The 13,286-nt window shown below is 37.0% G+C and overlaps 1 protein-coding gene across 1 annotated transcript in view; it reads left to right on the top strand.

The window, feature by feature from the left end:
* Positions 1 to 13,286, top strand: part of thsd7ab (thrombospondin, type I, domain containing 7Ab) — a 111,385-nt gene that overhangs the window by 48,856 nt on the left and 49,243 nt on the right. Inside the window, exons 4-7 of the mRNA XM_081389132.1 lie at positions 2,144 to 2,325; positions 5,237 to 5,305; positions 7,421 to 7,576; positions 8,937 to 9,140. Coding sequence (XP_081245258.1) covers positions 2,144 to 2,325; positions 5,237 to 5,305; positions 7,421 to 7,576; positions 8,937 to 9,140 — 611 coding nt within the window. The remainder of the gene's footprint in view (positions 1 to 2,143; positions 2,326 to 5,236; positions 5,306 to 7,420; positions 7,577 to 8,936; positions 9,141 to 13,286) is intronic.

Below are 13,286 nucleotides of genomic sequence, written 5' to 3'. Positions count from 1 at the left end.
AACTGCTTTATATCACAGTCATGATAAAAGCATCGATGTATTCAGTCATCCATAAACATTATTAGATCGGCTTGACGTTGACGACAAGATCCATAATTCTTAGCATGTGTTGCGTCATCAAACTACGCCTTTGTTATTGTAAAAAGGTTAGCGACCCCTAGTGGCGAAAAATTCCATACTGTACGTTTAAGCTCAAACAGGAACATTACACACTATAAAGTTGAAAAAGTGGAAAAGTATAATAGGACCCCTTTAAAATCTCTGACTTTGGCATCTTGGAAAATCTGAGCACAGTTCTCTAGAGGACTATAGTATTTTCTGTAAGCGAATCTGAGAAGTGTGTAACTAAAAAATATTATTTTAAGCTAATTTGCAATCAGTTTAATCTCTGCTGTCAAGGAGAAGCAATTGAGATATTATAGAGATCGCACATGGGATTTTCCTCTCCTACGGGCATGTACATGAAACGAGCACTAAAAACAGCAGTCACGTCTCATGCGTTCAGCTCTTCATGGAGATGTGCCGGCGTGGAGCAGGAGGTCCTGTCGGGAGACGGTTGACCTCTGCTCTGCCAGTAAGAGTCAGCACATGAGCATATGGAGTCGGGGTGAGACGGATCGGGCCGGTCTGTGGTCCCGAGCCAAGAGAGATGCACTGACAAATGGATGTGGTCTTAAGAGCTCGGTGACGCTGCTCTAATCTGGTTCTCTCACAGATGGCACACACTGGCACGTCGTCACGGGGCACACGGCACTTTCTCAGTCTCCCACGTACTGTGAATAGGCTGCTCGAAAAGATAATGGAGTTTTCTCAATTCTGTTTCGCACTATTACGAAAGTAGGAAAGAGAAATCACAAATGACATCTCTTTAATATCTCAATGTTTTTCTTCAGGACAGCAATAGGATTAAATGGAGGTCGAATGGAGGTTCTGAAGTCTTCTGCTTCTCAGATTATAAAAGATCCCAGTTACAGAGATTTCAGAGACAATCAAAATGCCTTTAAATTGACTTTATGTGTCAGACAAACAGGATACAGCATTGCTCTTTGAATTTCAGTTTAAGGAATGACAAATAAAATTCATTTAAGTTCATATGATAGTAATTTTTAACTAGAAGTGTTTGTAAAGAAGCAGGCTGGAAGTTCGAAGGTTTATAGACTGTAAGAGCGATACATAGACTTTTGTGGACTAGGGTGGAAGAATTGTATTTTCTATGAATTAATTACCTATGTTGAATTTCTTTTAATTGCTATTCAGTGAATCCTCCCTTCCTGTCATTCCAGTTCAACGTCCTCTTGGGTGTGGCTAATTCAGATTAAATTCAAAACTTGAAAATGTATTAATAAGTTTATTAATATTTTAAATTCACCTTATAGTTAAAGTTTTTCATTTGATATTTATATTTTATTTTTGTTATATTTCTTCTTTTTTTTAAGCATTCTGCTAGGGCTGCACGATATCGAAGAAAAATGCGATATACGCTAACTCATTAAATAATGCAATATTCGATATGCGTTACAATAATACTTAAAGTGTGTAAAATAAACAAATTATCTATAACCTATAACCTACATACTTGTTTCACATTCTTTTTGTGACAAGAAAACATCCCTAAACTTCTGAAAGTGAACAGCTGTGTTTTACTGAAACATAAGAAGTGTTATTTTAACATCAGTGTAAACCACGGGGTTTAGGGTTTCAGGTTATCCTACATTAGGATTATTTAACAACCGAAACTGAATAATCACATATAAAAATAAAACACTGCTTAGTTTTCACTGTATGAATTAAAAATAGACTGATTCTTATTAAAGCTACAAAAGTTATTCAGCCAAGAGCAGTGAGTGATTTTCTCTTTGTCTTTTGTTCATGACCCCAGTTATTGCAAGCCGTTGCGATATGCATATCACGATATATACATTTGCAAAATTCGATAATTTCGATATATTGTGCAGCCCTTCATTCAACCATTTGTTTGGAGATAATGTCTCTTTCCACAGTACATAACAGTGACACATAACCCAAATGCTATACTGTATATATATTTTTTTGTTGTAAAGATTTATTACAGGTACAGTATGGGAGACCCAAAGCACAGATCTAGGACATAATAGCCTGTCTAATGTTTTTGGTGTTATTTCAGTTATGCGTGGCGGAGCACAGAATGGAGCGAATGCCGTGTTGACGCGCTGCTGAGCCAGCAGGACCGGCGGCGTGGGAATCAGACTGGACTGTGTGGTGGAGGTGTGCAGAGCAGGGAAGTGTACTGCGTCCAGACCAATGCAGAACTGCTCAGCTACATCAATAACAACACAGGCAAACGAGGTACAGGCTTCTATTTGACAATAATTATTATTATAGACTATTTGTATAATTACAGAAATATGGCATTTTTACAGACATACAAAATTTTTCTTTTTGAGCCAGAACAAATCAGTGATTGGCTGATGGCACAACGAGAATGTATTCCGTTCCAAACCGTGAAGACTGACTATCCTGAGCTGTGATTAATAATCATAATAATCATATTTATTTCATAATAATACATTTGTTTTACATTTATGCATTTGGCAGACACTTTTATCCAAAGCGACTTACATTGCATGTCAAGGTACACATCTACATTATTATCAGTTCTTGCTTTCCCTGGGAATCGAACCCATAACCTTGACATTGCAAGCACCAACGCTCTACTGTTTGAGCTATTAAACAATTAAACAAAGATACAATTTTTAAAAAGGTTCTGCGTATAGGTTCAATTTGACTCCATTAGGGAATTTTTATAAGTTTCATATCACTTTTGCTAAAGTGCTGCAAAAACCTTTCCTTCCTTCTTTACTTCCTTCCTTCCTTCCTTCCTTCCTTCCTTCCTTCCTTCCTTCCTTCCTTCCTTCCTTCCTTCCTTCCTTCCTTCCTTCCTTCCTTTTAAGAGTCCTCAAAAAATAAGTCACTAGTAAAATTACTATAATAACATGATATTCTGTGATTTACATGTTGCTTTTTAAAAATGTTTTTTAAGAACAATGTAAATACTAGAATACAGTACATGGATCTCTCCCTTATGTTCTTTCCCTACCTTCTCTGCCCGTCACCCACATGCATGTATGTGTGTAAATCTCTTACTCTGCTGTATATATTGCATCAGCATTTCTTTGCATGCTCTACATACACACACACACACACACACACACACACCATCCCTTGATTAGTGGCCCACCCATCTTCATAGAAAATACCTTTTTTTTTTTATCTCTCTCCCTCCTGCTCGCTCTTTTGAGGCTCAGAACTGTATGGTGAGCACATTGAAACTTATCGTAACGCACATGTCCCCGCACATTAGAGCGGATGAGCGCTGACTGCATGAAAAGCTCTGGTTAAAGAACCGCTATTAAAACAGGCCACTGGTGGAGCTGCGTATGCTGGGAAATCTGTGTCCTTATCAGCGTGGTGCAGGAGATGTCTGGCTTCACTGGGGGGTAATCTGCGCCGCTGACAGCAGATACATGAACGCAGACGCTGCAGAAAGTTAAAGGGAAAATGTGCTGGAGCGTTAGTCAATTGATGGAGTCGTGATGTTCTCGCCCTGGGAGGATGTTGTCAGCTTCAAGATTCTTTGATGTGATGAAACCTTCATCAAATCTATCTGGAAGTGATGCTCATTTACATTTTCTTCTAAGAATACAACATTGCACTTGTAGCTCGAACAGAACGTTATTTCCCACAGGTGGCCTCACTATCTTAAAATCAAGAGTGATATATGATAACTTTTCTTATAATTTGATTTTATAAAGGAACCCTTAAAAGTTTCATATTGATGCCATAAGCGAATATTTAGTTAAATATTGTAAATATTTTAGTTCAGTTCAATTCACATTTTCACAATACACATTGTTTCAAAGCAGCTTTACAGAGAGTTCCATTTGATTCCATATTAGAGTCTTTATAAGTTCCCTTTGAAATCATAAGATAATCTTTCTAAGATTCATATGATGCCATAAGTCAAACTTAATAAGTTCCATTTGATTCTATAACAGAATTTTTACACTGTAAGTTTCATATATGATGCCATTACTGAATCTTTATAAGTTCCATTTTATTCCATAAGAGAATCTTTGTAAGTTGCATATGATATATTTATAAGCTATAAGAGAATCATTGTAAGTTGCATGGAATGCCATAAGTGAATCTTTATAATCTTCATATGAGATTCTTAATAAGTTCCATTTGATTCCATTAGATAATAATTTCATGATGCTTTAGGAGACTCTTTAAGTTTTAATATAATGCCATAAGAGAATCCTTGAGTTCCATATAATGCAGAAAATTAAAATAGTTCTTGATGAGAAGAGAATTCTTTACTAGATGCTACAAAAATCCATCGAAGAAGCTTGATTTCAGCACAAGTAAAAGCTAACCAGCTTATACCTCACATTATCACATTACTGTCTGAATGAAGGTCAATGGAGGCGATGCCTTAGTACCCTGAATAAACTGCCTTGACATTCGATTGGACAGAGCTGTATTTGGAGTCTACTATGAAAAAATAGCTGTTTCATAAGGGAACTAAATGTGACATATTTATGGTATTACAAACCAAGACGTTTGGCATGGACAGTTTGGTACTGCTGGTAAATGGCATAAAACACCAAATTGTAAAAACATTGACAGATAATTCACAATGCTTTCTGTTGTTCTGACAGATATAGTTGTCTGGTCTATTGCATTTCATGAAGAAAATCGAGAAAATAAAAAGTGAAAATCAACAGAGGTGTGAGTGATAATTTAAGGGGAGAAACAAGAGTTTTTAATATTTTACTGACAGATAAGAGTATAGCATGATGGAAATTTTTCAACCTAGTCCATCCGAATGACAGAAAATCTTTATTTTTAATGCATCCCCTGATCGTAACCATGCCTTTATCCTGCTAAAAAGTATATATTTTTGATGACATTTCAAAAGTGGCAGTGCATTGTCATTAAATGTATATCATTTTATTGTATTTGTTTTTTGAGGGCTCTTAAAAGGTTGAATGGGCTTATATTTCCCCTTGTCTGCGGCATTTGACGTCACAGCTACGGATAGTTAAAGTTAACCAGCTTATGCCTTGCATTATCCCTTTAAAGCTGTAATATTATGTAAATAGTCACAGTATAGAGCTCATAGTGACAGTATTTGTCCCTTGAATGATGCTTATTAGCAGTAGTTCGCTAGAGTTGGTGTTTGTGTGTTTTGTAGAAGGTCAGTCTCCAAATGGCCAGACGCCTAGTGTCCCTCCTCTCCTGTCTATCAGCTTTGAGATCTCAGGTAAGATTTTTAACACCGTATTTTGAATATTTGGGGTATTTTTCAACTGAATCTAAGTGTACCAAAGTTGATTTGAAAGTATAACCAACACTTTGTCAAAATGATTGATTGTGATTATCAAAAGCATGCCACAGATGAAGTACATGGACATTTTAGTTCGAATTTTTATATATATGTATATATATATATGTATGTATATATATATTACTTTTTTATTCTTTATTGTTTGATCAAATCTCTTTGCCTGAAGCATGTTTACATATTTTGTTTGCGTAGTCTGTTTACTTTCTGTATTTTTGTTAGTGTTTATGTCCATAGAGAGCTCATTACAAGCTTAGATACTGATGCAACACTCTGTGTTTTAGTCAACGCTCTCCTCTGGGCACCAGACAAGTGAGAGAGATTGATTGGCGATGACTGTATTTCTTACAGCTTCTTACTGTACGCTCTTCCTCAAAAAAAGCAATTGGGCCTTTTAAACTAGACCATTCTACATTTGATTTCATGGGCTTTATAATATGGGGCAAAACCAGATCAATAATTTGGGTTCAATAAGATTTTTTTATTCAGCAAGGACAACCGTGAAAATAAAGATATTTGTAATGTTACAAAAGATTTCCATTTTATTGATATTTCAGTAATATTATTGAGCATATAAATGCAGCATTGATGAGCATATGATACTTCTTAAAAAAAAAATGTAAAAAAAAATTCAATCTTACCAAACCCAAACTTTTGTATGTTAGTGTATTGCAAGAAATAGCAAGGCCACCTTAGGTTTTTCATCTATTTTCAAACAGTGACCGAAGAATAGCAAATCATTCTCATGCTTGAAGCTAAGCCTGTCCACCTGGGTTTGTCAAAGCAGGCACAAGACCGAATTTGGATTAGACAGAAAGTCTGCACAGAAGGTCTAGCCCATCTGGCACGTAAACAAGGACAACCTGTGCAGTGTTATGCTAACTCAGATGATGGTGCATTACACTGAAATCTGTCTCTCCGTTAATTTCGGGAACATGCTTCACTGGAACAGTTGAATGGAGTACTGTTATTCCCCATGCTTGGTTTCGAGTTCAATCAAATTTTTTTGAAGGTCTGTGGCGCAGTCAATCTTCTTGTACTATTTAGTTCACAATCTGTGCACATTTCTGTGAACATTTTTGTTTTGGAAGTCTCTAGAGAGCAGAACTCACCACATATCAGTATGAGAGAGCTCCACAAGAAGAGTTTACCTCGCTTTGATGCAAACGCAGCAGTCATGTCACCTGTCACCCATCAAGCCGACAGGAAAATTCTGTGTTAAAACATTAATGTATCACTCTTGTTTATGTTTTGAGTTAAAGATATATTGAGTCCAGACAGGATTTACGTAGTTTGTTCATTGGCTACATTCATTTGAGAACTATTCCCATCCATCCATCCATCCATCCATCCATCCATCCATCCATCCATCCATCCATCCATCCATCCATCCATCCATCCATCCATCCATCCATCCATCCATCCATCCATCCATCCATCCATCCATCCATCCATCCATGGATTGCTTACATTGTATTACAAGTGTTATGTTTGCATATGAAACTCATTTAGAGAAAACGGCATCTGAAGATATGTATTATAAATGGAATCTATACATGCAAATAGATGAAGTGCAATAAAATAAATGCTTAAGTCTATTTTGGATGTTTTCTTTCCACTAGTCAACGTCAAAAAACATGTTATGAAAAGCCAAATAGCCCAAAATCCCAAAATTGTTTTGCCTGTCTTATTCATTTTATTTTTTTATTTTTATTTTTTTCAGAATTATTTTTTATTTATTTCATTTTATCATTATTTTTAGGATGGTTTATAACAGGAAATATTATCAAATTAGTTTAAATATTTAAAAACAAAAATCATGTGCATTCAAATTATGCTAAAATCTGTGGAGATTCTGGTTTTCTCCTGTTTTTCCTTTGCTGTGATGCAACTGGGAATGGAGATTCTCCGGAGCGTGTTAAATGTTGCCATTTGTTGTTTCCTGCAGTTACATAAACCTAATTGTACGCCATGTGTCGTCTCCATGTGAGAGTCTTATTGCAGTGTTTTAATGTGTGTTTATGTGCATTATAGCATCACAGCCCGTAGACGTTCGGCTCTGCAAGGGAACGTCTCCAAGTACAATGCAACTGTGTCACATCCCGTGCCCCGTGGAGTGTGAACTGTCCCCGTGGGGCGCCTGGGGGCTCTGCACCTTTGAGAATTGCGAGGAACGGGTCGTGAAGAAAGGTAAACATGGCTGAAACAATAATATATTCGCTGAAAAAAAAAGTTTTAATGTTCAATGTGAGACAATATTTTACTGAGCTATTTTGCAGCTTGTGTTTTTGCTGAATACCGACTGACTTGATTTCACCATTATCTTATATTATTGGTTGAGGATGCTGCATTGCAGCATATCTGCAGCAATTATGCAACAAAAAAAATGTCTTCATTTAGATTAGAACAGTACATACCCGAAGCACACAGATAAATTTGAGTATAACCACAAAAGGTAGACCTCAGTACTAGAGCTAACATTGAATCTCACACAAACCATATTAGATGAAGGTAACACTTTATTTTAATGGTCCACTTTAGACATTCTAACTATAAGTGACTTTGCAACTACATGTCAAGTAACTCTCATTAGAGTATTAGTAGACTCTCTGTTTAATATCTGTAGACCTTATTTTGACGATCCCCAAACAGACATTCTGCTGACTATAAGTAACTTGCAACTACATGTTAACTTATTCTACTAACACGAAACCCTGACACTTAATCTTAACCTAACAGTCTACTAATAGTAGTAGCAAAGTTACTTATAGTTAGTAGAATGTCTAAAGTGGACATCATAGATGTCATAGATGTCATCATAGATAGAATGAAATAAAGTGTAACCTAGATGAATACTATTTTGGCTGAAAAACATAAAGCACAGAGACCTATGGCTATTAAAGTTGGAATTTACTGAACTTTGCCTCTATAAATAAAGGTAAATCTCAAAAAAGAACATGTCAAAAAAGAAACAAAAAAAGAAAAGAAAATGATGCCCCATTTTATGGCCTGTTTTTAATATTATATTTTAATTTTTAAAGTCTAAGTTTAACAAACGTGTCTATTTTTAATGCCGCTTTCTTCTATTGCAACAATATTATTAAAATCAGCGTTAAAGGCAGTAGAACTGATTAAATCATGATTAAATGATTAAATCCCTCTCTTTTTTTGTATTTCTGTTGTGAACAGTACCTACTGATTTTGTATTGCTTTATGGTAATGAGAATGTGGAGGGTCTTTAATTGTGATAAAAAAATGTCAATGTAGAAAAGAGGTTTGACTTACTTTATGCAGAATAGAATTTATTTTCCTTTTAAATTTGGATTGAAATGTGAATTGGATATGTTCTTGAGAGTTTTGTGAGAACCACCCTAAAAAGATCACACATCCACCAAAAATCACCTCAGGATGAGTTGGTTCAAGTAAATTGGGGAACATATCTAATATTAGTTTGATATTTTATTCTAATTCAATGACATTTTAAAGTGTGGCTAAATGCCACTAGGGATGGAGGCGATTAATAGACCGTTTACATCACGTTTATTTGCAGGTTTCAAGTTCAGACGACGTACAATCACTAATGACCCCACGGGTGGCGAGGGGAACTGTCCTCACCTGGTGGAGGCCATCCCGTGCGATGATCCCAGCTGTTTTACCTGGCAGGTGATCAAACTAGAGGAGTGTATCCCTGATGAAGAGATGGACTGCGGAGAGGGAACTCAGATTCCACAGGTCCGCTGCATCAACAGCGAAGGTATTAAACACATTTGAGTTATAATTATTAACACAGGATATCTGTGTAAATCTGTGTTGGATATCTGAATCTGTGTTGATTCAGACGGGATTGGGATCTCTGCAGTGGTGTTCGATTCTTGAACAAATCATTCTTTTAAGCCGGTAACCAGTTGAGGTCGTTCACGGAATTGAACTGAATCGGACTTTCGTTCAGGGGTGATGACGCAAGACACACACGGTCATTGTGCAGCACAGAATGAGCAATAAGCATGTCCAGATGGGTTATTGAACCAAAGCACTTCATTCATTCAGTGCTGAAGTGCCAACTAGTCTCTCCCTATGGAGGATCCCTTTACCACTCTACAGATAAAGCGTTGTCGGGAAAATTCGTTTTGTGTACCTACCCCGAAGTGACAAAATAAAATAAAATTCTGTAGCAAAATTTATAAGGAAAGACCAGTACTTTGTTTAGGCTTAGTCTGTAGGGAATTCCAAACCAGCGCACATATATTCAAACGCACATAACTATAGAACCAATTCTTAATGCGCATGTGAATGCCATCAGCGTTTCTCACAGGTTCGCGTTTAAAGTCTGTGTAGAGAGAATGGTGTCGTCTTAGCGGCCCCTAATTTAATAACAAGTGATCATTGCGACGGAAGCAAGTCAATCAAAACTAACTTTAGCTGGAAAATAACTTTATTAAAGAACCACTGTGAAGCCAAAACAACGTCTGTTACCTTAAATTATACGCTTATCTCTGCAAAGCTGCTTTGAAACAATCTACATTGTTAAAAGCGCTATATAAATGAGGATGACTTGACTTGACAAAGAACTGGTTCGAATTGAACGAACCTAATACAGGCAGAGTCGAAAGTCAGCTTTTCGGTCATGTCTGACTCAAAAAGAACCGAATAATAACTATATTCTGTTCTTTTTGCATCAGTTCTTTATTTTTTTTTTGGTTCAGTAACCCATTTGGACATGTTTGCTGGCTCATTTGGTGCTGCGCAATGAGCATGAGTGCTACATCTTATGTCATCAACCTGGAACTAAAGTTCGGTTCAGTTTGATTCTGTGAACCAGCTCGGCTTTTAAGAACGATTAGTGCATGCATCATGAAACATGTTCAGTTCAGACTCAGTACAGTCACATATTAATCACATATCTCTGTGAAACTGTGAAACCTACAGTATAACTAGTTACATATGAATAGAGCTTGAAGGGGTAGTGAAAATTTTGGCATCAGGTGTCTTTTTTCTTTAGTAGTACTGAACATTATTTACAACATTATTACCTGTAATCCACAGCAACAGCAAACGGTCCCGACCGTGTTTATGGCAGTCTCGAGCGCGAGCATACTGTCAAATAATTGACTTGCCATTGACTTGCATTATCGCCAAGTACTACGGTTTCAGCTAAAAATCTTTTTCACATTTCTACCGAAGAAACAATCATCTAGGATTGCCTAAATTAACAGCAAATTTAATCCATCCCTTCTAGAAAACTGCAACAGAAGCACACTCTTATTGCAAAAATGCTAAAATAATCTCTTGCATGAAGCTTGCCAGGTGATTATACCGCCAGTATATTCCCACTTGTGTTCAGACGGCTTCTGTGTCGGAAATCAAAAGTAGGATTGATTTTGAATCCGGTAATTAGCCTCTGGGAATTCAAGCTATATCCTGAAGATGGGCATATTTATTTAGTCTCTCAGCTGGCATGTCCGGAACATTTCCCTTCTCAGCTGGAGCTATTTACAGGGTTAAAGCTGCAGAGAGCGGAGGAGTGTGAACATGATGCTAATGGTGATCGTGTCCTCCTCCAGCTCAGCTGCTCAATAAAGACAATCTCAGATAGCTGGAAGAGGCACTTGTATATTTGACCGGCTAAAGACTTGCACTCACTCATAAATTGTCATTCTCTTCAACAACAGCATGTTGAGGAGGTCCTCTTATCAGTGTTTCCTGCAACAATATTTAGGAATATACTGTACATCTTTCAAAGGTTTGGGGTTGGTAAGATTTTCAGCATCATTGCGCCAATCTTCAGTGTCACATGATCCTTCAGAAATCATTCTAATATGCTGATTTGCTGCTCGAGTAATGTTTCGTATTGTTTTCATTGTTGAAAACAGTTGAGCTGCTTTATATTTTTGTGGATACATTTGTATCTGATAAATTTGTATAACATTAGAAATGTCTTTACTTGATCAATTTTAAATGTATGCATCTTTGCTCAAGGAAAGCGTAATTTCTTTCCAGAAAAAGACATAGATGTCTTACTGACCTAAACGTTTGAACGATAGTTTATGTAGAGAAACTGACCACTAAAAGTCAGCTTGGTATAATTAGAACAAAAGCCACTTTTTGGAGCCTTTTTTGCATTGAGAAAAGATCCAGCACTTGGTTTGGTAATTTATCTGATGTAATGAAATTCACAGTGTGCTGTCTGATTTGATTTGTGTGCTTCTTTTTAATGGATTGGTTGAACCGATTGGCGAAACAGTTTGAATCAGTCTCAGGAGTCTGAATTGGTGAATTATGTGTACTTTTTAAAAAATAAATAAGAACTTTGTAAGATTAGTGAAATTTTAAATCAATCATAACACTTTCTACAGTTGTAGAGACCCCAAATGAAATAATGACTGTTTTCGAACAGATTTCCTGGGAACTCCCGCTGTCTGCCATTGCTCGGGTAAACGGATGGATTCACTCCATTGGTTGTGCTAGTGTTGCTGTGCCAGAATGCTAATTCAAACAGAGCAATGTTTTGATTGGCACAGAGTCACAGTGTTCTGACAGGCTTCTGACAAGTCTGACAATCTGTCACCCCTGTATCTCTAGTCTAAAACAACTTGTTAGTTTTGCTAAATACTCCGTGTTCTCATAATGTTGAAAGTGTTATTGTTGTTCATTTTAACTGCAGTGCAAATGATCTGGGAAAACGGCCATGAGTGATTTTTGATGGTCAGATGACCAGTTACAGCTTGTTTTTGTTTTATGTACCATTTTGAGCAGATTTATCTGAAATAGATGGATATCAAAGAAATAGACATAACTCAACATATTCAGTCTCTTTCAAGTACTCATTGTTTCCTACCTGGCACAATTTGGCTAATCCATTAATTCTTCCTCTAAAGTGCTCATAGCAACCGGGTGGTTTACAAATCCTTTGTTTCTTTGCTAAAAAATATCTAAGGACCATAATGGATGTTTGAAGTTAAAGGGATATTTCACCGCTGGAAAGATGAATGTGTATTTAAATTGGGTCATTTATGTAGTAGAAATGTGAAATTATTTTAGAAGTTGGTGCCTTCTAGACTGAGAAAATCCAGAAAATGTGTTTTTGGCTCATGTGGATGAAAGACAACAACTCCCAGAATGCAGTTGCTTCGCTGCCCTACGAGGCCACTCCCAAGCCACACCTACCGGTTACAGAGGGCAGTATTGGAAGAAATGACACAACTAGGCTACTAGTCGACATGAAACTGAAAAGACGGTGTTTTATCGTGAGATCCCCCTATGGGCGGGTTGAAGACATGCGGGACGAGCTCCTCCTACTGGAGCTACGATTTTTGCGTCATTGGAGTTTTTTTCCAGACACACAATACAGAAATGTCTCGTCTCAGGGAAGCACAGTTATTAGAAAATACTACCGGGTTTCTACTGATACAAAGCTTAATGCTAATCAGTAAAGTATCCCTTTAATAACAGTGGACGCTTCCAGTTATTGCTGATGGAATTTCATGGAAAGTTTTGCAATTCTACCACATTAAAGGGATAGTTCCCCAAAAAATGAAAATTCTGTCATAGTTTTCTCACCCTCATGTTGTTGTGTGAGTTTCTTTCTTCTGTTGAACACAAACGAAGATATTTTGAAGAATGTTGGTAACCAGACAGTTGACGGTAGCCGTCATACTATGGAAATACTGTGGAAATCAACGGCTACCGTCAACTGTGTTCAACAGAAGAAAAAAGCTCATACAGGTTTGGAAAAGCATGAGGGTGAGTCAAGGATGAGACCATTTTTTGTGTGAATCGTCCCTTTAAGACTCAGTATGTTTATTCAGCAAATGCTGGAGAGTTTGAAAAAGACAAACCATCACTGACTCTATAAGGAAACATCTGTTGTTTTCAAGAAATCCGACTGTCACGTGACCACTGT

Source organism: Scardinius erythrophthalmus, assembly GCF_964197995.2.
Source record: "Scardinius erythrophthalmus genome assembly, chromosome: 16".
NCBI lineage: Eukaryota > Metazoa > Chordata > Actinopteri > Cypriniformes > Leuciscidae > Scardinius > Scardinius erythrophthalmus.
Note: the sequence above shows the minus strand (reverse complement) of the source record. Positions and strands in the feature narration are given on the sequence as shown.